This window comes from Nilaparvata lugens, chromosome 7 (assembly GCF_014356525.2).
Source record: "Nilaparvata lugens isolate BPH chromosome 7, ASM1435652v1, whole genome shotgun sequence".
Lineage (NCBI taxonomy): Eukaryota > Metazoa > Arthropoda > Insecta > Hemiptera > Delphacidae > Nilaparvata > Nilaparvata lugens.
The window spans coordinates 17,685,086-17,708,998 of record NC_052510.1 but is presented as its reverse complement, the minus strand read 5'-3'; the positions used below and the strand labels follow the sequence as shown (position 1 = coordinate 17,708,998).

The following is a 23,913-nucleotide window of genomic DNA, read 5'->3' as shown; positions in this document are numbered from 1 at the left end:
ATTCTTCAGCTCCTGCATAAAAATATATTCATATTCTGCATTCTGCATATCAAACTTTGACAATATCCTGTATTTTCTAATGACACTTCCAATCATTGTTTTCATGGAGAGCATAGCAAACGCATGACCTGGAACACAAAATTTTTTTTATTAGACTTGGAAGATAGATTTGTGCAGCTTGTCAAAATGCAATATTCAAAGAATATCATAGTTCTCAAATTACAAGAAAAACTTCTTCACATTCAGTACCGAACTAAATTATTGTAATTCAGCAATACTTATTGATAATTATTGTGATAGTCAGGGTATTATTAATCTCAAAATTGTCGATAAATATGGTATAAATATATCAATAAGATTGGTGTCAATTAGGCTACAATTATATTAATTGTATGAGTCCTCAATTGGAAGAAATTAAATATTTAAGAGAACATGAATGATAGAAAAAGAAATATGGGAGTAACCGCTAGCAGTAGCTTTGCCATTGGTGGGTGTGCCTGGGCTCTGCCCACAGCCAATAGCAAGCTTTGTAATAATGCCATAGGCTACCTATCACAGCTTAAAAACTGTCACATTGTCAGTCATTCTAGCTCTTCCAATTATTACTCTTTCACAATACTGGGAACAGGATCATTTGTTCAACTTCTGGAGAATGCTTTCTAATCTCTACTCATGTGATGATGTTTTTCTGAAGAGGAAATAAATTTATTTATTCAAGTTGTATTTAGAATGGTACATGGTAAATGAATAATTTATGATATTCAAACTGTTCATTCAAGTAACACACAATTTTCTTCAATTCTATAGTTCATTTATACATTATTATTATGGACTTGGGTGCGGAGTCAATAGCTCCCTCACAAAAAATGATTAATTTATCAACTGAGTATTTTGGAACCAAATTATTATTACAATAATTCATATTCACCTGGACAATTTCTTGGACCATATCCGAAAGGAAGATAACTATATTTTGGTCTTTTGGATACTTCTTCTGGCAGAAAGTGGTCCGGGTGAAATTCGTCAGGATGTTTCCAAAATTTTGGATCATGGTGTAAAGCGTTAAAGGAGACTAAGATACATGAACCTGAAGGTAGAGTCAGGTCATCTGCAAAGAAAACTGATGTTTGAAACCATTCTATGTTAGTTTTCCAGCTTGTACCTACTATTCAGCAGGCTACGAAGTTGTTTTAATGTTGTTTTATAATTATTTTCATTGTTCATTTTCATCTGAATAGTTTACAGTTAAGAGCTGAAATAATGGCCTACATTTCTAGTAGTAGACTAGTGGATAGAAAGTGAAGCGGGGACCTACAGTAAAGCTGCATTTACACCAAAGTTATAACCAAAATGTTAATAACTTAGTCCTTGAAGATTCTTTTAGATTAAACGGTACTTGAAAAACACATATGTTCATCATGTGTATGATAAGTTATGATCAATCTAATAGTATCTATAAGGATTAAGTTATAAACATTTTGTTAATAACTTTGGTGTAAACGCAGCTTTAATCACATTTTGATTTTAACTCTTTGTATTCTCGTCGATGAGTATAGAACATTGTCGAGCAGTATGTCATCGTAGATAAGATAGTATACACCTTTTCGAAACAAGCAAATATATCTTATGGGAATTGCTGAAATCACATGGAATATCAATCATGTCATTGCTTTTCTTCCATACTGTCATATCGCGGTTTATTAATAAGTAGTAGTCCTCACGCAGTTATAAACCACAGCCTTCTCTTATACAGGAGTAAATCCTGTCTGTAAGTCGTGTCGGCGAAATATCGGTGTGAAAACGGCCAATGGCTGTTGGGGTTGGTGTATCAGCAATGCAAACATCAGAAGCTAATCTTCTACAAGACATACTGACAACAGGTACTATGTTTTTTATAGTTATTAATTGCATGCGTTATCGCATGCAATTAATAACTATAATGGAAATTGTATGCAATGGGGCATGCAATTAATAGTCCACACAGCACCTGATTTTTCACTAAGTTATATTGTGATATGAATTGCATGCAATTAATAATCCACTCGACAGCTGATTTATGATAAATAATTCTATAGTCTGATTTTTACGGTAATATTGGCGTTAGAAGGAGACTCCTTTCCTTTTGTATTATCCTTAAAATGCAAAATTTCAAAAAAACCTTATATTTACGTCGACGCGAAATACCTGTCAAATTTCATGAGAATCTATTGCCTGTGTTTCGCTGTAAATGCGGAACATAAATATATAAACATATAAACATATAAACATATAAACATATAAACATATAAACATATAAAAACAAGAAAAAGCATATAAACATAAATAGAAATGCAAAATTGTCGACTTGAATCTTAGACCTCACTTCGCTCGGTTAATTATTATGGGTTATACTGAGAGCGGTAACAGGGCTCCAGATCCTCTGTGCCAGAAAATCCTCAATAATTGGAGACGTATTGGGTTTAATACACCAAATCAAATCAAATCAAATAATTTTTTATTTTGCATCAAAACAAATTATAGTACAAGTTCCTTCTCTTGAGTATAATAACATACTGTAATTTAAAACTAAAAAATATATACCGTATAATAAGAGAAAAGGAAAAAAACAAACATGATTTTCACAGAGCAAAATAAAATTACTACTAACAAAAAAGAACAAAGTCTTTTGCCCGTTAGTAGGAGCTGACAACACTGCTAATTTTTATCAAAATGTACTTTCACACACGCAGACACACACACTCTCACACATGCATATGGGAATCAATTTGAGCTTTACCATACAATTCAATAATAAATAGTCACAACCAACAACTAATTCTTGATTAAACTATTCATTCTATGGTAATAAAACAAGGCTTAGATTGCTCAAGTATAGATGACATTATGAAGAGAAAAGCAAAAAATGATAAACACTAGCTTTAAAAATAACACACACTGTCAACAAGGAAAAATAAATTCCTCACTTAGAAGTAAGACATTAAAACAACAGTATCACAGTACAGACAAAATTGTGAAAAATTGCAATAATAATAATATCAAATTAAAGACAAGGTTGTATATATAAAAAAAAACCCTAATTGATGAGTACACAAAAATATTTAAGTTCATCAACACCACTGAGATGGTGTTTAATTATAGACAAAGTCGTAGAACTCATCAATGAGTACAACAAATAAAAAATAAATTAATAAAGGTAAAAAATAAAAGTATTATAGTTCTATAAACATCATTAAATCTTCAAAAGACAAACTCAAAAGCCATTTCTTTACTTTCACTTTGAATTGTGTCAAAGAATTGATTCTCCTTATGTCAGTAGGGAGCAAGTTGTAATATTTGCATCCTAAAAATACAAAACTCTTTTTATACCTGGTACAATAAGGCCTTGGTGTTGCTAGCAACTCTCTTGTTCTTTGCCGTGTTACCACTTCACCCATTGGATGAGTTTCAGGCGCAATCCCCATATTTCGGTTCCCACTCATTTTAAAGAACAACGACAGCACCTTGAACACATACATGCTTCTCAAGGGCAGAACTTGCAAAATTTTGAAATAAGGGAACGAGTGAATCCTTCTTTTAACACCACAATGATGCGTATTATGGCTTTCTGTAGAATTACAACTGGATTATAGTGACAAGCATATGTTGACATCCAGCAAGATAATCCATAATCTAGTTTTGAGTGAAAAAATGCAAAATACAATTGACGGAGAATATATCTAGGTAAGAATTGTTGAAGATTATAAAATTTCCTAATTAAAAAAGAAGTCTACATTTCAAATTTGTTATGTGATTTGTCCAAATTAATCTGTCATCCAAAGTCATACCAAGATACTTCAAGGAATTAGCTTGATAAATACTATTACATTTACATGACTCTGCTTGACAATCTATCTCGTGATACTTTAAAGGGACTGAGAATTCAAAAACCGTTGATAGGGAGAAATTAATGAAGTTAGTTTTAGAAGCATTTAACACTATTTTGTTCCCATCAAACCAGAGTCTCAAATTGCTCAAGTCTGACTGTAACATCATTTGTAATTCATTTATACTATTAGCTGAATAGGCCAGTGCAGTATCGTCAGCAAATGATGTTACAGATCCATGAAAATTCAATGAGAATAAGTCATTTATATATACTAAAAATAAGAGAGGCCCCAGGACTGAACCCTGAGGGACTCCACAATTGCTGTTTACAACCAATTCACTATTAATACCATTTATACTAACACATTGGCTCCTATTCTCTAAATAAGATTTAAACCACTTTAAGGGGATTCCACGAACCCCAGACATGAACAACTTATTTATCAATATATCATGATCAACAGTGTCAAAAGCTTTTTTAATATCAAGGAAGAGCCCTGAAACTTTCATCTTACCACGAGTATTCAAACTATTATAAATATTTGTCATAAAGTGATTCAGCGCAATTTCAGTACTCAAACCCTGTTGAAAGCCGAATTGGCCACTGTAGAAGAATTTGTTAACATTGAAAAAATCTACAATTCTCTTCTTTACTAGTTTCTCTAGTATTTTAGAAAAAACTGAAAGCAAAGATTGCCTGTAATTGGCAATATCAGTTTTTGAACCTTTTTTATAGATAGGCACAACTTTGGCTATTTTCAAGGCATCAGGGAATACTCCACAAGAAATACTACTATTGAAAATGTCACAAAGAACGGGAATAATTGATGTAGACACTATTTTTAATAACCTACCACTAAATCCATCCATGCCTGGAGACTTGCCATTCTTTAAACTCTGAATTAACTTATCAATTTCATCAAAATGGAAAGGCTCAAGGAATATTGAATTGTAATAATTTTTTATTTTAAATTCATTCCTTAACAGTTGCTTATTTTCATCAGATAAAGGTTTCACCGAAGAAGTTACTTCAACCGCTGCTTTAGCAAAATAATTATTGAACTCCTTAGCTACAGTCTGATCTTCTCTAACAATTGTACCTCCTATCTGTAAACTAATTGTTTGTTTTCTTGACGCTTGACCACACAATTTATTGATTTCTTTCCATTGTTGCTGGATAGGTAAGACATTGAGATGAGAAAAATACCTATGTTTTTGTTCATTTATCCACACAACTAACTTTTTCTTAAATTTCAAATAATCTGATTTTAATTTATTGTCATTTGGATTTCTGGACATTTTTTTGTAAAGCTTATCACGATTTTTTATAGCAGCACACAACCCTTCAGTCATCCAAGGTTTCAATTTCTTATCATGGCTGGTTAAATTTACAAGAATAGTGTACTTTGACTGTTTTAAGTAATTATTCAAAACACCAATAAATGTATTGAATTTAAAGTTAACATCATTAGAAAAATATACCGAACTCCAGTCATGATGCATTAATAAGCTGTTTAATTTATCATAATCTATTATTGATTTCTCCGTTGAAGACAATCTGAAATTTTCACAACTACTTTTAGATAAGGAAACGGCTACAGCTCTGTGATCAGTAATCTGAGATTCAATTACTGCACTTGATACAGCTCTTTTATTTAAGGCTGATCTAAAAAATATATGATCCAAACAAGATGAACTATCATTTAATAAGCGAGTATCCATGTCTATAAGACACTCATACCCATTGCTAAACAACATTTCTAAGTATTTTAAAGTTTTAATATCACCAATTCTGCTTATATCAATATTAATGTCACCTATTATAAAACAATTTGCAGCTTGGTAGCCCTCCAACAATTCATTAAGACTATCAAGAAAATTCTCTATTTGTACACCATGCCATCTGTAAATACCAAGAATACTAAAACAATAGAAAATATACTAAAAAATACTAAACCAATACATGCGACATTCAAGTAATACAGAATCAGCACCGATGATATTTGCTGTAATTTCAGAGCACGTTATACCCGCTTCAGTTGCAACAAATATTATAATACCAGAAGCTCTTGTGAAATCAGCACCAGCATGATATCTATCATACCCTTCAATGTTATACATAGCTGCATCATTTTCAGATTGAGTCCATGTTTCAGATAAAACTATAATATCCGGTCTTTTATTCCAACAATTCAAGTATGTGATAAAGGAGTCAAAATTACGGTTCATACTACGAATATTTTGGTGTATTATAGTAAGATTATTATTACCAGTAAGAAAACAATTGTTAACATCATCTACACTCTCAAAAAACTTCACATTAGCCCCCATAAAAGAATGATAAGATTGACATACAATTTAGTAAGTTGTGACAGAAAAACAATAATTTTTTATTCCCACATGCAACATTCACACTACATTCATACCTCATAATAAATGATATTTTAGACGAAATGCAGAAACAGATTGGGTACATCTACAATAGGTACTGAATCTGAATAATAATGCACAAAGCAGGAGACTCCTCAAAGAAACTTTTAAAAAAATCACATATAATGTGAAACACCAATATTGCCTTTATCACATGATTCACCGTTCATAAATTAATGTTAACGTTTTCAATTTAATCAATTAAACAAAATCAATAATAATAGAATTGAAATGAATTAATTCATCAACGTATTGTAAAAACGTCTTAGTTTATGATAAAATAGAATGAAATATATTGAAAATTAACTGCAATTAACTTAATTATTCTTGTTCCACTCACATAGCATTCAAAACGTGTATCAGTTAATAAGCAAATTGGCATAATAATCAAATTGGCATAATAATCAAATATCAAGCAAGCAAAATTATTGAAATCATAATAAGAATAGAGAAAAATAAAATAGAATAAATAATATAAAAAACATTAGACGGCAATTTGCACTCTCTACATGCCCACATAGCCTAGTATGACAAAAATAGATCAATCAATCAAAATTTATCTTTTAGTAACTAACTTATTGAAGTCCTCAATTCTTGAAATGTGTACACTTTTGGAAAGATCATCAGCTTTGACGAATACATTGCCATTTTTGAACCACACATATTTCAAATGACCTTGTTTTTGAAGTTCCTTTCCTTTGTTGAAGATACTCTTGCAGAACGGAGACATAGTTTCATTAATGTAGATTACACGAGCATCATTCGACCACCCAATATCACTGGCTAATATTCTTCCCTTTTTACCCTTGCATTGTAGGAACTTTTGATTGTCTATGTTCTTAACAAATCTAACAATGATAGGAGGTGCCATCTCACGATTTTTACCGGACAACCTATGACAGTTAGAAATCATGTCCTTATTGAAATCAAAGTTCATGAACGAAGATATGCTTTTCAGGATATCAAAAATGTTCTCATTGTCCTGTACTGGTACTCCAACAATATTAATGCAGTCTTTTCGTGAGTACTGTTGCAAACCTGCAATTTCACTATTGGCCCTATCTAGTTCATTTCGCAACTTTGCAATTTCACTTTTTGCCGAAGCTAAATCCTCATTGGTGGGGTAAACCATTACTCATTGGTGGAAAAATCCATTCTACGATTATAGAAGCCATCAAGTTACAAGATAAAATCTTTTCATGGGACATTTATATTCTTCTTGCTAGGAACCTTCCTGATTGCAGAATAAGGAATACAGAACAATATTTACCAACATCAAGATCCCTTCCTAATTCTCGCGTCACCATAGGAACTGAGAAAAGCCTGAGAACCTCTTTGAGAACCATATCCAAATACATGAGGGCGGTCAAGTTGTAAATTGTGAACTCTCCATCACCAACCACTTCAATAATCTCTTGATATACTCTTTCCTGGATATCAGGGTGGGCTCCAAGTAACAGGAAGGTGTAGGCAGTCGCAACTCTCGTCGTATCAGTGGCCTGCAATGTGATAAGAACACAATGTGACGATTTAATAGGTAGGAGATAGAAATTGAAGAAAATAGATGTTGTTCTTATGGTCTCGTATGGTCTCGTATCATGGTCTCGTAGTGAAAAAATCACGTTATAAAGTCAATGGTAATGTAAGCACGGTTGTCGATTTTTCATTCACTGCCTTCTATCATAAATAGCTTTGACTGATGTCATCCCGGTACATCCGTTATGAGTCAGTTCTTGATTTTTGTTTATAATCCTCAAGTATGTCCAGAATATGTTTTCCTCCAACTTCTGTCTAAAGTGCTTACTTTACTCCCTGGAGCATAACGATAAAGTATCACTTTTCGCTCTTGCGGCATGAAAAAACAGAAAAACTCTCTAGGGCGTAAAAGTAACTCCATTCTAATAACATGGGAAGCATCTCTATTTTGAAAAGCTACATTTGAAATTAATAGCTTAGAAGGTCTAAGCTCAGATGAGGAAACATAATATAGATGTCTGTCATTGAGTCAACTGAATTTAATACCTCAACCAGAAATTTGATCAACTCATGAAATATAATATGTTTGTTTGATATTACATACTTAAAATTAGTGGACGAGAAAAAATTCATACATATTTTCAGATATTCCATTCTATTAAGAATACCAGCCAACAATTATTTTTTATCTGCGATTCAAATCTGAAACACACAAACTGGAGTCAGCCATTGTTGATAGTCGACTAGCAAGACTAGCTGATAATTGTTACAACTTTTGCCGATAGATAGCGCAATCGGCAGTGCCAACCAGACGACTGGTTTTTAGGTTGTGTTATAAAAGGAAAGATTGTCACAAATAACGTAAGTCATTTAAATTATTTGATTTGCAGTTTCTATAAAAAAAATGTAGGCGGAGGAAAAATGTTGTGTAAATCACGAGTGAAAATCACTTTTTCTTCCTCAGGGAAATTGTTGCCTTCGGCTTTGCCTTGGGCTTCAAACTTTTCTGTGAGAAAAACAAGATTTCTTCAAACAAGATTTCCGTGATTGATATTGAATAATCTAAATTTTAGTAATTCATTACATTTCTACATAGCTTACAAACGATTTGGCAGCGGTGCGGAGTTGAAGAAGGATAGAGCTACTGTATCTGCTTTGTCTAATGCAAGATAAGGATAGCAAACCAATGTGCTTACTATGATTCTCAATGTAGGTTAGTTAGATTAGAGGATATGTGAGGTATCTACATTCACTTCAATATTTTTTAACACTTTGCGTTTCTCTCACTCTATCTGTTCAATAAGTCGGAGTTTGGTGAACATGGCTGATCTTCAATTGATATTGAACTCAATATACCAATGTAATTGTTGAAAAGCTAATAATAAACAATAATTTTATTATCAAAGTTGAAATTGTATAAAACTGAATAATGAACATACCGCAATAAATGTATCAAGGGTCAGAGTAGTTAGTTCATCGAGAGACATATGCTTGAAATTATCAAGAACTGTATCCAAATAAATAGACCTTCCTTTGCGATCATGAACTGAAAAATATAATATTTCATTGATTATCCAGTATGCAATCACGCTGTGATACACTAGACATCAACTGATAATAAAAACATATTTGTAAGACGTTTTGTTAGTGATGAGAAGAGCCTAACGCACCTCTAGTAAAATTAGTAATTTTTGAGCCTCTGATGTGTCCAAAGATTGCTGATGCTGTCCCAGAAGTTAAAAAGAATTCTCATTTAATTCATCTCACCTTGATAATCTGAGTCTTCCTCTTCCCTTATTTTGACTCTCTCCAGGATCACCTGGAACAGTAAATGCTTTTCACTAGAATTGTCAAGAATCTGCTATCGAGTTTCCAATCGAGTACAACAGTACTGACAAACAATTGGAAATTGATGTAGAATCTCGTGGATTTTACTGTGTTGAATAATACTCTTTGGTGAGTCAATCATCATTATTCCCTCCATGATCAGAATAACAAGTCTGTAATATTATATAACCCTTAATTACATTACATTACTGAGCTTGATAAATGACGCTCTTAATATCATGCATTATGAGAGGCTTGTAAAAATCAGCATTACTTAGCTTGATAAATGACGCTCTTAATATCATGCATTATAAGAGACTTGTAAAAATCATTATTATATGAGCTTACGAGCTTTCTTCTAATAATGAAGTTGAATTCAATGTTATTCAAGGATTTATCTATTTTCATGTTTCTGTTTTTGCTGTTGTAATCAATCAAATATTCTTAGAGGTGCTCAAGCCCAAGGACGTGCCCCCACCCCTAAATTTGGGAAACGAATCAGGTCCTAGGACACAGTCTGCGTCATCACAGCCCCCCCTCCACCGCAATCACTGTCGGCTCCACTGATTTCAAAGTTGAGCATTTCCATTCTTGAAGCCATTTTTGAAGCGTAGCCATGAGGCTTTACTTACCTGCTTTGCAAAGTCCAGAGCAGGCTCCACAAGAGCTATCAATTGTTTAGAAATCTTTGAAAAGCGAAACACCCACTCTGGCTGGTAATGCAATTTGTAGAATCTTTGTTGAATTATTTTAATTGATCTGAAAAATGGAATGGAGTATAGGATTACTATTGTCATTTCCCATGAATGCTTCAAAAATATTTTCCAAGTTATATAATGAATTTGTAAATATCAATATTCCATCAAAAATTTGTTTAGACTCACTCAGTTACGTTCTTGGAGAAATTGTTATGTTTTTCATACTGTACTCCAGATTTCACGCCCATTAGAGTACCTGTTGAGAAATGAAATATGACTTTCAAACTGACGATGAATGATAGAAGTATATTGATTTTCATGAATGATACTCGATGTAATAAGGTGGAAACTAACTTCAATTGATGTTAAGGAAGAACAGAATGAAATCCGGGTACCTAGATTAACTATTTCAAGATAATTTGAAATCTTATGCAAGTAAGACAGTTGAGAGTAAGATACCTATTAAGGAGAATTGGATGAAAGTCCCAATTTTCTTAACGAAGGAACAAGAGAGGAGAAACTAGGTAAGGAATTTTTGGACATCATTGAAAATTTTAACGTTTCTACAATATTAGATATAACAAAACATTCATTTCATCAAGTTTTAACTAGTCTATTACTAAAATATAAGCACTATTCAATGGAATAAAGATAATGTTATTATACTCACCACAGAGGAAATCCAGTGTACACTTCGCTGTATAATCTCCGATATCAAAAATGGGTTCATCAACTTTTTTATCCAATTGTTTTACAAGGATATCACTCTTCTCATTGAATGTAATCAGGTAGCTTTCCAATATTTTTTGATGGAAGGTTGGATTTATAATTTTCCTTAGTGTTTTCCACTTTTTACCGGATGCTATGAATATTCCATCTGATTGCGATTTGAAAAATTGAGAACTCGAATCTTTGTTTGTTCCATGTTCGCTGCTTAGGAGTGCCTGTAGAGTGGCATAGTTTCAAAAAATTATTCACATGAAACGTCGTTGAATTAATGTTATAAGATCAATCATTATACATACTTGAAACTTGACTAACTGGTATTGTTCAGGGATACGATAAATATAGAGAAATAGATTCAATGGAAAAGAATAGTTGGTAAAATTTCGCTTATCACTACATCATTGCATGTGTTATTTCACGCACAACATACATTATGTATGAATTGAAGTAAGAGGTGAAGATATAATGACATGAATACTCACATGAATATATTTAGGCTCGGCAAGATTTATCCAAAGATGTGGGCCTATCCAAACTCGCAAGATTGTACCATAAGTCTTAAATAATTCATCTTGGATATTTATGAGACCTGAAAATGTTATTTTCATTTATTTTAGTGGTAGTTTCATAGTTCTAATTTCATTGTGAACTCTTGATCTACCTGTAAAGCTTACTTATCTTGCCTTAATAAAAAATAATGAATCTACACATAATACACCGATAGAAGTGGAGAAATGACTTCATACTCCACACAGTTCTAAGCTACAAGAATTTTCTTGTGAGAACTTGGATAGATTTGATATATAGCAGAATTTCAATGAATAGTTTTCAGTTAAAAATGTAGCAATGATGTTATTATACTACAATAGAGAAACTTCATTTTTATATTTTTTCTTAAAATAGTTAGTTTTTCTTAAAATAGTTAGTTTTTTTTTCATGAGCATTATTTATTTATCCATATGGAGACAAGATTCATAAAAAATGTCACTATTCTAAATAAATTTCATTTTGAAACTTTGTATGGATATTGCGATACGGTATGATAATCGACACTGATAACTTATTGTAATTTTCTTATGTTGATTGTCATTGATACTAGTCTCAGAAACTAACCATCAATTTGCATTTCACTATCTTAATCGTAATCTTACACTATTGTAAACTATAAAACTTCAGTTCATCCATTGATGACTCAAGTAGATCTGAGATTATGAGAGCAGTAAGAATACTGTTTAGTCTGCATACTTTCTTGTTCTTCTTCCTTTCACGGTTAAGGCATCATTGTCTGTTGGCTTCAACGATTCTGATCAAATTTATACCTAGAATAGTAATTGATAAGCTATATCAACTGCCACAAGTCCCATATCTGTAAAAATCTCAGGAGCTCCGACCCATCTATGCAAACTTTGATTCTAGATTTTCAATTATCAGGTCTCAGATATGATTAAAATGAAAAAATTCGAGTGGAAAAGATTGAGCATGAAAATATCTAAAATTGATGTCCAGTAACTTTTTCACCTAAAATTGAAAATAAGCTTGAAATTTGAGAAAATGTAATTATTCAATTGCAAACTGTTGGTAACTGTTGATTCTATTAAATCATTCACTATGAAGATATAGCAGATCTCGTGTGTATCCAGAGTTATTGTCCTGTCACTAGCTGGCTCAGATCTTTAAATAGTAGACTTGAGATGCGCGTGAACACTAGCGTCAGGTTATCAATTTTCATAACGGCAAGGATAGTTGTGTGAGTGCGCCACACCAGATTTTTTATATTTTATTGCAAAGATATGCAGCTGATCTCTGATATCTGTGTTTCTGAAACGATCTCAATATTTTTCATATGCATCCATATGCACCCAGAGACCTCAATTCAGATGCTTGTAATCTGCTTTCATCACGCTTGGATAGTACCCAAGTTTCACTACCATACAGTAATGTAGGAGCTGCAATTATTGTTCTATAGAACTTTATTCTTGTTTCTTTGCGGGCACTATTCTTAAGAGTTCTATGTATGGTTCCACATATATGTTGACCGCAATGCATCTTGGTGCAAGCATCCTTATCATGTTGATAAGAGATATCACAGCCAAGATAGCTGAAATGGGATACCTGTTTCAGAATTTTATTTTGTAGAACAACTTTACTTCTCATGGATCCTTCCCGCAGGATGCCATTATTCGAGTTTTTGAGGAGGAGATTTTCAAATTATACTCTTTAAGTAATTGTCCAATTAAGAGAGAGTGCGCTGCAGATCATATTCACTCTTCTGTAGTACTATTAGGTCATCAGCAAGTAACAAACATTTGAAAGCCTGCATTCACTATCACTATTAATTTTGAACTTTAGTTCAAAAGGCTTTTTTCTCTTCAGCCTCATGATAATATCTTCATTCTGTAGTATAGTTGTAATTGTTATGTTTTATGAATTGCAAAAGTTACGAATGTTATGGAATCAACAAAGGCATAGTATTCACTTGGATCGCTATCGCTATACTATATACTATATATAAAAGTGTAGAGTTGTTCATATCTTATCGCCCTAGGTGAAACTAGACCCACTCGGTGTACCTTTCGTCCAAAAGAGAGGGTGATTTCAATGAAGAAGTGGAATCAGAACAAACCTCGTAGTTTGAATAGTACAATTCTGTTATTTTTCCAACTCGTTGATATCTATTAATATTTTCAATGCAGCTAATAAATTATATCAATAGTTTTCATAATTTTGAAAATAAGATGGTGTTTTTGCCCCTCAGAGAATGGTTATCTGAATTCAAGTATTTCATAGTGAATATAATATATATTATGATGAACACCATTAATATTCTAAAAACAAACAAATTCTTAGATTTCCGGAGAGATATCAAATAATATACAATATGCATACCTTTTATATCAGCTCCGAAGAAAAGGTGGATGTTACCAATAATGGGTAATGTTGGAGGACCTGGTATCTTGGATATCATAGCTTCCATTCTCCTCGTCCTTCTCAAGTATACAGACCCCAAAATAGTCACTAACATCATAAGTAGATAAGGGTAAAGTTTGGGTTCTCTTTTCTCCAAACCAGCAATCCATTCTGTGCAATCATAATATTGAAAATAGAGCAATAATAATAATAATATAACTATCTATTATTCATAATTTATTCTGTTATAAACTTGATTAATCTTCGGTACATCGAAAATTTTCTCAAAGCAAAAAAAAAAAAAATAGTATATAGTGTGAGGAACATGTTATAGCGATACGCCAATTTTTTCAATCCCAAGTTTCGATTTTTTTGTGTATAATTAATGTTATTATGTACCTTTCCACCTATTTCCTACTATTAGTTCTGTGAACAGTAAACCTCGCGCATTTATAAACCACAGCCTCCTCTAACGCCCATGTTATACGAGCGCTGATAACGCGGCGTTAAGCATGCAACGCTAACGCGTACACAAGTTATACACAGCGATGTTAGCGCGTTGTCTGCACGAGGTTAATAAATTTCTCAGTATCAAACATAGCGAACAGATAGTAGTGAACGGTGAAGAGTAGTTTCTTTTTAATTCAATTCAATTTATTTGCTATTTGAACTATCGACATTTCAATAAGATAAGCATAATAACCTAGATTTCAAACCAATCACAAGTAAAATCAGTAATGAATGAATAAATGAATTTATTCATTTGCCAAAAAACAGAATGCAAAAGAGCTTCCAATGAATAAAAGAGAATGAAACATGAATAATAATAATAATAATTAAACAATACAAAAACTCAAACCTTGAATATATTATTAAGTTTTTTGAAGTAGTTCTCCTTTTAATTATTTTCCTATGGCGGCTAGCCAGCAAGGAAAACCTTTTCGCTTAGAGCGTGTATTACTTCATTTAATAATTTTAATGTATGGAAAAACCGTAAAAAACTAGATAAATATTAAGAAGAAAAATAAAATTTGTAGAATACTGTTCACATCAAAGAATAAGTTCTCAACTATCCAATCTTCCATGCGTATTTTTATTTATGGCCTACCCGTAGTTGAATTTTTCTAACCTGTATTTGGAACACATCATCATCATCTTCACTTCAGGGAATAGGTTTATTAATCAACCTGTTCCGGTACCCATCTGTTTCTTGGCCTTCCTACATCTCTTTTCCCAGAAGGTTTATAGTTTTGGACTTCAAGTGGCATTCTTCCAAGTTGCATTCTAATCAATTGACTGCACCAGTTGCGTCTATTTTGTTTATTTCTTTCATGCAGAGGAGCAACCGATAAAACCTGTTTTATATCAATATTTCTGACTCTATCAATTCTAGTGCAGCCAAATACACTCCTTATTTCTGCAGCTTCAACTTGACTGTCCATTTCTCGTGTGTGAATCGTATTTGGAACAAAAATTTATTAATTTTGAAGCAACATTGAAACAATGATGTCGAATTAAATTTGTATATCATTCAGAAGCGAAAGCAGTTCATAAAAGATCTTTCCAATACTTCTTATGTTCATATGAAATATATTAAAGTATTTCTGTTTATTTCCTGAGGACGGCGAATAATCACAGCAGCTGTCAATTTCATTATTTGTTGATTTTACATCTTTATTAAGTACATCATAGTTGTCCTCCATTACAATAATGTAATTTGGACTTCACAGTACTTGGAACAATCATAGACTACTACTGCGCGTCAAGTGCGCGTCAACAACGCTGTGTATAACTTGGTTCAGCGTTGCCAACGCCACGTTGCTAGCGCGGCAGTTTGCGTTATCAACGCTCAACGCCGGGCTAAGGCGTACTCGCCGGCGTTGATAACGCTTCGTATAATTTTTGCACTATGGAAGTATCATTGCCCTGCTAACCCGACGCTAACGCAACGCTAGAGACTCCGCGCTATCAGTGCTCTGATAACATGGACCTAATACTGTTCATCAAAGTTAAATTATGTCCTGTCGTGTCCAGTGAGTATAGAATGTGATATGTGAGTATAGAATGTCACATTCTATATGTGATATAGACATAATACACAATATACCACATTTATCACACATATCACATTCTATACTCGTGTGGTGTCGGCGATATATCGGTACGGAGACGGCCAATGACTGTTTGGGTTGACGTATCGATAATGCTAATCATCTGTTGTAAATAACTATCACCTACAATATATACTGGGCAACTGGTCAGCCCGAGGCGAAAGCAGAGAAAAGTAAAGAGAAAATACTGTAGTACCTACTTTAAATTATGAAGTGCATGCGTCATTTCTTGCAATTAATAATCCAATCCACTTGACAGCCGATTAATCATGAATGATTCTTTAATCTAATTTCCACAGTGATATTGGACTATGTGGAAAATTCTGTTTCATTCTATATTATCCCTCAAATGCAAAATTCCAAAAACTTTACATCATATACAATGACGCGCAATTCAAAAAGGAAAATTCCTGACAAATTTCATGGAAATCCATTGCCGCGTTTTCCGCCGTAAATGCAGAGCAAACATACATACAATGCCATAACAATATACATACAAACATGCGAAGAGAAATGCCAAACCGTTGAAAATTATTGTCAATTAGAAAATCATCTCCCCTTGAATTTCTTAGAATCTTAAAAATATATCTATAGAATTATTGAAACTATTTGTATGATAAGAAATTCAATTTCGGTAATTTTCCTCATGAATATTTTTAATCGTGGGATTAACATTCCCTCATCAATGATGACGATTGAATTTATTGGCGACAATTGATAAGTCTATGACTATTTACAATACATGAATAAATCGAATATTAATTTCATTTTCATCATACATTTCATTTAACATTCCTATTTCATTTAAGCTTATCGTAATCAAATATTATGGATTTCCATCAATATTCACTATCATTATAATAATTATTGTGTTATGGAGTTTGTAACAGAATATTATAATTAAGCTTCATGGAAGAATTATTATGATTGAAAAATTATCGACGTACCTGTTTCATTGATTGTCATAGTCAGGTGCGGATATTGTAATATACTTGACAGAATAAAAGATATCTACGATGAGAATTATCCACTTGGTTACCGTTGCTCAACACAAAATACAGGATCTAACACAAGACTGTTTCGGATAATAAGACTTACCCTCTTATATGTATGATTTGTTCTTTTAACAGAAGGTTCACCTTGAAGACTCCTGGAGGGAGTAGGGACAAGTCACCTCTACAACCTATACAATTTCACCACTGTCTGTCGCTCTCTTACTATTGGTTGGTTACTTTCCCTCTCTTCAAATTCAAGGTGAATGCACACAGATGCAGACAGAAATAAACTTTTGCCTGCGACGTTAGCAGACATAACTTATGGAAGCAGATGGCAATCTGTGTGGGTTCCAAAATTTGGACACCTGAAAGGGATTTTTTCCCCGTGTGTCTGCTGCTGTGTGCGTTCGCCTTCAGTCCTTGATGATAATTATTGCAAAATATAGGAAGCTCAAACTTTCCGTAAAGTAATACATAAAAGTAACTAATATTGCTGTAATAATTATGAGGTGAGTGACTGGAGTATGCATCAATATATTTATTATTTTATTGGAATTTAGAAAGTATTTATTATTTAGATAATTGCTATCCAACTCACATTAGTGACCCTTTTAGGCCACATTTTTCAAATTAGTTTGATGATAAGCAATGTTTATTCGTTTGAGAAACGATTTCCTCACATGAACATAGGCTACTGTAGAAGGAAATAGAGCATATTTTTCTCATAAAGTATGTCAATAGCTGTAGCTGTCAATAGCTTTGTTGGAATGCAGCTTCTTCTTTCAGTTAGACGTAAATCCCCAGAATAAAATCGACTACTATCATACAAACAATAGGCTTCTTCAAATTTTCATACGTTTTGGGAATCTTTTAACGAATACTAGCTTACCCGGCGAACTTCGTACCGTGAAAAAGTCAATGTATCTCATGTTACACTTGACTTTATTTGGTGAATCATGATATTTATCTGACAATCAATATTTTCATTTACATCTCGATACGGACTTCATATGTGCTCAGTCATGCAGCATTTATTATTCCGAAATTGCAACATATTCTCGATCAATTGGTAGTAATATCTATTAGTAAGGTGTTGAATTAAAAAAATAGATACCGGTAGGTTGAATCAGTGTTTCAAAGAAGAATTTAATGTTTCCATAGTTGTCGATTGTCATTGGATTGTCCAGGAAATATGCGATGTACGATGAATTACACAGAATTCCATATTCTTTCCATCTTCAATTTTAGGATGAATATAAGCTAATCTAAATTGAAAAAAAAATCAATTTAGTCTGTTATTCTTCAGTAATTAATGATTGCAATACGAACAACTCTCTTTCATGAGATGAATAATCATTTTCCAGTTTCTCAATGATAGGGGAGTGATAATAATTTTTTGTATAGGTCTTCTAAGGAACGATTATCTACAGCTTGTACCAACCAACTACGGTACACTAACATCAACTCCAAACCACCGTTTTAATACCAGTACACAATAAATTGATCACAGGGTGACGTGTTTATTATACAGCTGGTAACTTTAGATGCTAAATTATAAGTAGCCACTCGGCCTAAAATTTCAAAAACATAGGTCTGTAATAGTATATTTCGCACCTAGGGCCGAAAATGAGATATTTCCGGCTCGAAATCGGTTTTTAAGTCCGAGGCCGTAGGCCGAGGACTAGAAAAGATTGAGAGCCGGAAATACATTTTTGCCCATGGTGCGAACGCTATTTTTCGCCACACCCAAAAAAAACTTCCCAATATATAAGAAATTAAAAAATAAATAAAATTCAAACAGCCTATTTTGATAGTTTGAATCTTGGTTATGACAACTTTTACTGTCAATTAATTTCAATATTACTAATTAATAATTTACAATAATGACCATATTTTTATACTATTAATATTAGGCGCGAGCTTTGTGCCCGGTGCAATATCATGGATAGATGGATGAATAGAATTTTCATTACTATTTTGAAATAATGTGATGAAAAAATTAATATAATTGCATATTTCACAGTTTTGTCTCAAAATATATCTAAAAAATTGATTGAAATTTAAATTATGGTAACTAATATAAAAAATAGGTAATAAAAGTCGAAATTCATCGACCAAAAAAAAAGTCACTGACCGAGATTCGAACCTAGATCATGTTTGTTCACTGAGCATTGAGTTCTGACTGATGTATTACGCCTTTACGTTCTCGGCCATTCCGTACTGTTGAACGTTGGGGCCTGACTGATAACCCTTAGCATACACGTAATACTGTAATATTAGACTTCTAAAAAAGTTTACTTCACTCCTAAAAAGCGTACTGTACAACAGACTTTGGCTCATGACTTATATTATTAAAATTAATATTATTATCTGTCTCACAATAAAATTTTCACTCTGAATTAAGTCAGATAACGTAGGCTATGTAGGCTACTATAATAATAGAGTATAGCGCAAATTTGAAGCCGGTTTGCTGGCATTTTCACAACAAAATATTGCTCTGAAAATAGTTAAATCATAGAGAAAACATTCGAAGATTCAATCTTGAGTGGGCCTAATGTTTTCTCTATATGGTTTAATATTGAAGAAAAATTATCTAAAAGTTTTAATAATGAATTACGGAAAAATTACTAGGTATTTTTCAGTCAAGGCTGAGTTTCACCAGTAGGCTTACCTTAAACTTCAGATCTGTGCTGTATTTGCTTATTATTATTGTTGATTGTATTGCATTAAGAAGTGGAATTCGATAATAAAAAAGAAACAATTATTACTCTACCTCACTTTTAAATATTGATACAATGATTTTGTATCATTGAATCAATAAAAGGATAAGTAGTCTTAGGAAAATGGAGCATCAGCTTTCAATCAATAGGCCCAGGTTTCATATCCATATTGTTATCTCAGTTGGTTTAATTGTGTAAAAATGCATTTTTTGAAATAATTCATGGTGTAAGTCAATTAATAGCATTTGAGAATATTCAGTGTAGCTATGTTATTATGTGATTTTGTCTCAACTCTCATTTCATCTCCCAATTATTCGAATCTCAATTAATCAAGCTCGAACTGAAAAATATTGCTACATCGCGAATACAACTCGAAAAATAAATAGGATATGTTCACTTAGTTGGCGCTTGCTGTCTCTAGTCGTACGTTTGTCGCCGGTGAATTTCAATTACCTAGGAAACATAGCCGTGTTTCAGCGAGCTGCAGTCGTTTGTGCGTAATTCTAGCCGTGACTTGTGTTTGTCGCGCGTGTGTGCCTCATGTACGGAGTACGTCAAAACAAACTCGGCGTTTGACTTGAACAGTACAGGGAGGCGAATGCAAATAGCGTTCGCTACTCAAGCCCTCCCTGTGCCTTCAACATGCCAAAGCAATCACCATCATACACTGTGTTGGAATACCGTGCTTTCTTTAACAAAGTAACTCTTCGGATAAACACAAGTCAGGCTCATCTCAAAAACAACTAATGAACAGATGTCAACTTTGTAGAGCTCTTGATGAAGTTGGAGTTGAAAATTTTTTGTGAAGTACACCCTGTATTGAGCTTCCACTTGCTTTGTTTGATGGGCTCGTTTCCTCAATGCGAATCACATGTTATTTCCTATAAAATGTTCTGTTGAAAATATAGAGTTGCTTGTTTAGTTCAAGTAATCAAACAGTGATGATTCAGCTACTGAACTACTTTGATGAACTATGATGAAAATGACTTCTCTGGAATGAACTATCAGCTATTTCAAAAAGCTATTCGAAATAATATCTTCTTCTTCTCCTTTCATTGAAGCAGGACTACCTAAATATCGGACCTGAGCATATAAACAAGATGACCGCCGTAGGTGGTGGACTAACTTACTGCCGTCAGCTAGGTTCCAGCTCTCTCTAATAACTTATTACTGTTCAAAATCATTTTCAATGATTTAAATAAGGTTCTTCATCAAAGAAGTAACTATTTCATAGGGTTACTGGACTCTATTTATTCTCATGCACATGAATTCACATGCATATAGCTTATAATTATCGTTATTTTATTCTAGCCTAGGAATTCAAGGTCCTCAAATTTCGCGACTGCTCGCTTGGGCAACTGATTATCATTCTTCATGTTGCAGTAATTGTTCAGAAATATATTGCCCAATACCTTTACACACCATTTATTTTGTACATCTTCAGTCTACAGTCACAACAAACATCATTTAAATTTTTAAGCTCACTGGGTTGTAAGAAGGCTGATTTAGAAAAATTGTAGGGAAGGCACCATCACATAGTTTCACTTTATTTCTTGGAACAGTCACATGAGAACCATCTTCACACAAAATCTAAGCTTGTCTTCTTTTATAATCTCTGGTGCTCTAAAATGATTGGTACACACAACCAAATTTTTAGTGACTTTATAATATTTCCTACAAATACACCTTGTCCACTATTTCCTAAGCTCTTTTTCTTTGGGAAAAGAAAATATTGTCACTAAGGTGGTTTTTCTATAATAGTTCGATTTACACCCAGGGACACAACAATTTCTAGGCATGTTCAATTAAAACTGTTCATACTCATTGTAGCATGTTGCTGTATAAAGCTAAATGTTGACTTGCGGATGATAAACAAAAAGTAATCTACGGTTGAATATTATAAAATTATTCTTGATTAAAACACTTTGAATACTGAACACTCACTATACATTTTGAATTCTTAAAACTTCACTATTTACAATTTGAATTCATTAAACACTTACTGAACACTTTGAATAGGTACTGAAAAAATATTTGAATCTCTATTGCATCTTAAAAAATCAATTATCGAATTGATCAAAAACTATAAATCGCAAATATTATAAAACCTGTGATATTTGTTAACGAACTTCAATTAACTACAACTAAATACTAAAAAATCTGGTGTGGCACACTCACACAACTTTCCTTGCCGTTAAGAAAATTGATCACCTGACGCTAGTGTAGTCGCGCATCTCAAGTCTACTATTCAAAGATATGAGACAGCTGGTGATAGGTCAATAACGCAGGAAACACACTATATCTGCTATCTCTTCGTGGTGAATGATTTAATAGAACCAACAGTTGCCAACAGTTTGCAATTTAATAATCACATTTTCTCGGATTTCAAGATTATTTTCAATTCTAGGTGGAAATGTTACTGGACATTAATTGCAGAGATTTTCATGCTCAATCTTTTCCACTTAAATTTTTTGTTTAAATTGTATATGAAGGCTGGTAATTGAGAATCTAAAAGCAAACTTTGCATGGATGGGGCAGAGCTCCTGAAATTTTTACAGATATAGGACTTGTTGCAGTTGATAGAGCTTATCAATGACTATTCCAGGTTTAAATTTGATCAAAATCGTTTGAGCCGTTTTCGAGAAAATCGCGAAAAACCCTGTTTTTGACAACATTTTCGCCATTTTAGCCGTCATCTTGGATTGCATTTGATCGAAATTGTTCGTGTCGGATCCTTATAGTGTAAGGACCTTAAGTTCCAAATTTCAAGTCATTCCGTTAACTGGGAGATGAGATATCGTGTACACAGACGCACATACACTCATATACACACACACACACACACACACACACACACACACACACACACATACAGACCAATACCCAAAAACCACTTTTTCGGACTCAGGGGACCTTGAAACGTATAGAAATTTAGAAATTGGGGTACCTTAATTTTTTTCGGAAAGCAATACTTTCCTTACCTATGGTAATAGGGCAAGGAAAGTAAAACTGATGACATCATAGCAGTGTCAGCTGAGTTGAGATTCCACCACATATCGGCGCCATTTTACGTAGACTCTCACACAGTCGCAGGTCCGGTATTTAGGAGGTCCTGATTGAAGCTTCAGGCTTTTGCCCGTTCCGACTCACAATAATTTTGACAGAATAATATAAACAGTTATTCATACTCGTAAAAGTGATATAATCATAGGTATTATATGAGTGAAATTCACAATTTCATCATGGTAAAAACACTGTTTATCTTACTTATATACTTGGACTACAAAGTAGTCATTTTCTCCAATGTAAGGTAGGAGAGTATTGTAATCCATAGTTTCCTAAATTACTAGAAATTACATTAAAAGTTGCCACAAAACCAGAAGATAAAAATCAATTATCATGGAAAATATGGTAGTTAAAAACCATAAGTGGACCAAAGACTTGGTCGAACTATTCTCTTATTTTCAAGTTCCTATTGTAAATTTATTTCTCTGGAGTGTATTTTCCTATGACAATTCTATTATTGCAAGTTCCAAGTCGAAATTATCAAGGACTTGGAACTAAAACAGAACTTGTCGGAAGGGTCTCTTCACTCAAATCAACTGTCTCAACCCAAAGTAAGTGAATAGTGAAGATAGACTAGCGTTCGAACTGCACTCGTCCTCCATTGCAGTTATCATTGAATTCTACATCATGAAGAAGTAGAGGTGTTGGCATGGGTAGAAATGTCACTTCTATCTCCGACCAGAGAAAACCTCTTATAACATAGATTGTTTTATTCTATGCTCAGACATAGTTGTTGATGATGTGAGTACGTGAGAGCAGTAATGTATTACCGCACACATTGTTGGAAGTGGTGAGGAGTTACGTTTTTAGAACTCAATTCTTTCTGGTGCACTCTGGTCGGTGCCATTCGCAACATGAAGAAAATGGAGTGTAATCAGGAGAAGTGCACCCGAGTGCAGTGGCCATATTGGTTTTCACTCAGGCCTGCTCGCCTGCCAGCCTCAAGCTCCAATAAGGCTGATGTACATTCGAGTATCTCGAAAACCAATAGAGGGAAAAAAGAGGCTTCGAGATGTTCCAATTATTGATTAATAAGATCGATAACAGATCGAACAGGTCTTGTTATTGAACAAGGGTTCTCTACCATACATAT

General features: G+C 33.3%; 1 protein-coding gene across 2 annotated transcripts in view; it reads right to left on the bottom strand.

The window, feature by feature from the left end:
- The window catches only part of LOC111047266 (cytochrome P450 4g15), a 17,233-nt gene extending 74 nt beyond the window's left edge, over nt 1-17,159 (bottom strand). The window contains exons 1-11 of one of the 2 annotated variants that reach the window (XM_022332988.2): nt 16,987-17,158; nt 13,908-14,099; nt 11,504-11,610; nt 10,966-11,239; nt 10,482-10,551; nt 10,230-10,356; nt 9,538-9,589; nt 9,210-9,316; nt 7,565-7,793; nt 929-1,108; nt 1-128 (exon numbers count right to left, since the gene is read on the bottom strand). The exon at nt 1-128 is cut by the window's left edge and continues 74 nt beyond it. In XM_022332988.2, the coding sequence (XP_022188680.2) occupies nt 1-128; nt 929-1,108; nt 7,565-7,793; nt 9,210-9,316; nt 9,538-9,589; nt 10,230-10,356; nt 10,482-10,551; nt 10,966-11,239; nt 11,504-11,610; nt 13,908-14,099; nt 16,987-17,005 (1,485 nt within the window). In that variant the 5' untranslated portion in view covers nt 17,006-17,158. Of the gene's footprint in view, nt 129-928; nt 1,109-7,564; nt 7,794-9,209; nt 9,317-9,537; nt 9,590-10,229; nt 10,357-10,481; nt 10,552-10,965; nt 11,240-11,503; nt 11,611-13,907; nt 14,100-16,986 lie in introns of both variants that reach the window. The other variant, XM_039432217.1, reaches the window with a different exon arrangement.
- Between the last annotated feature and the right edge of the window lie 6,754 nt (nt 17,160-23,913).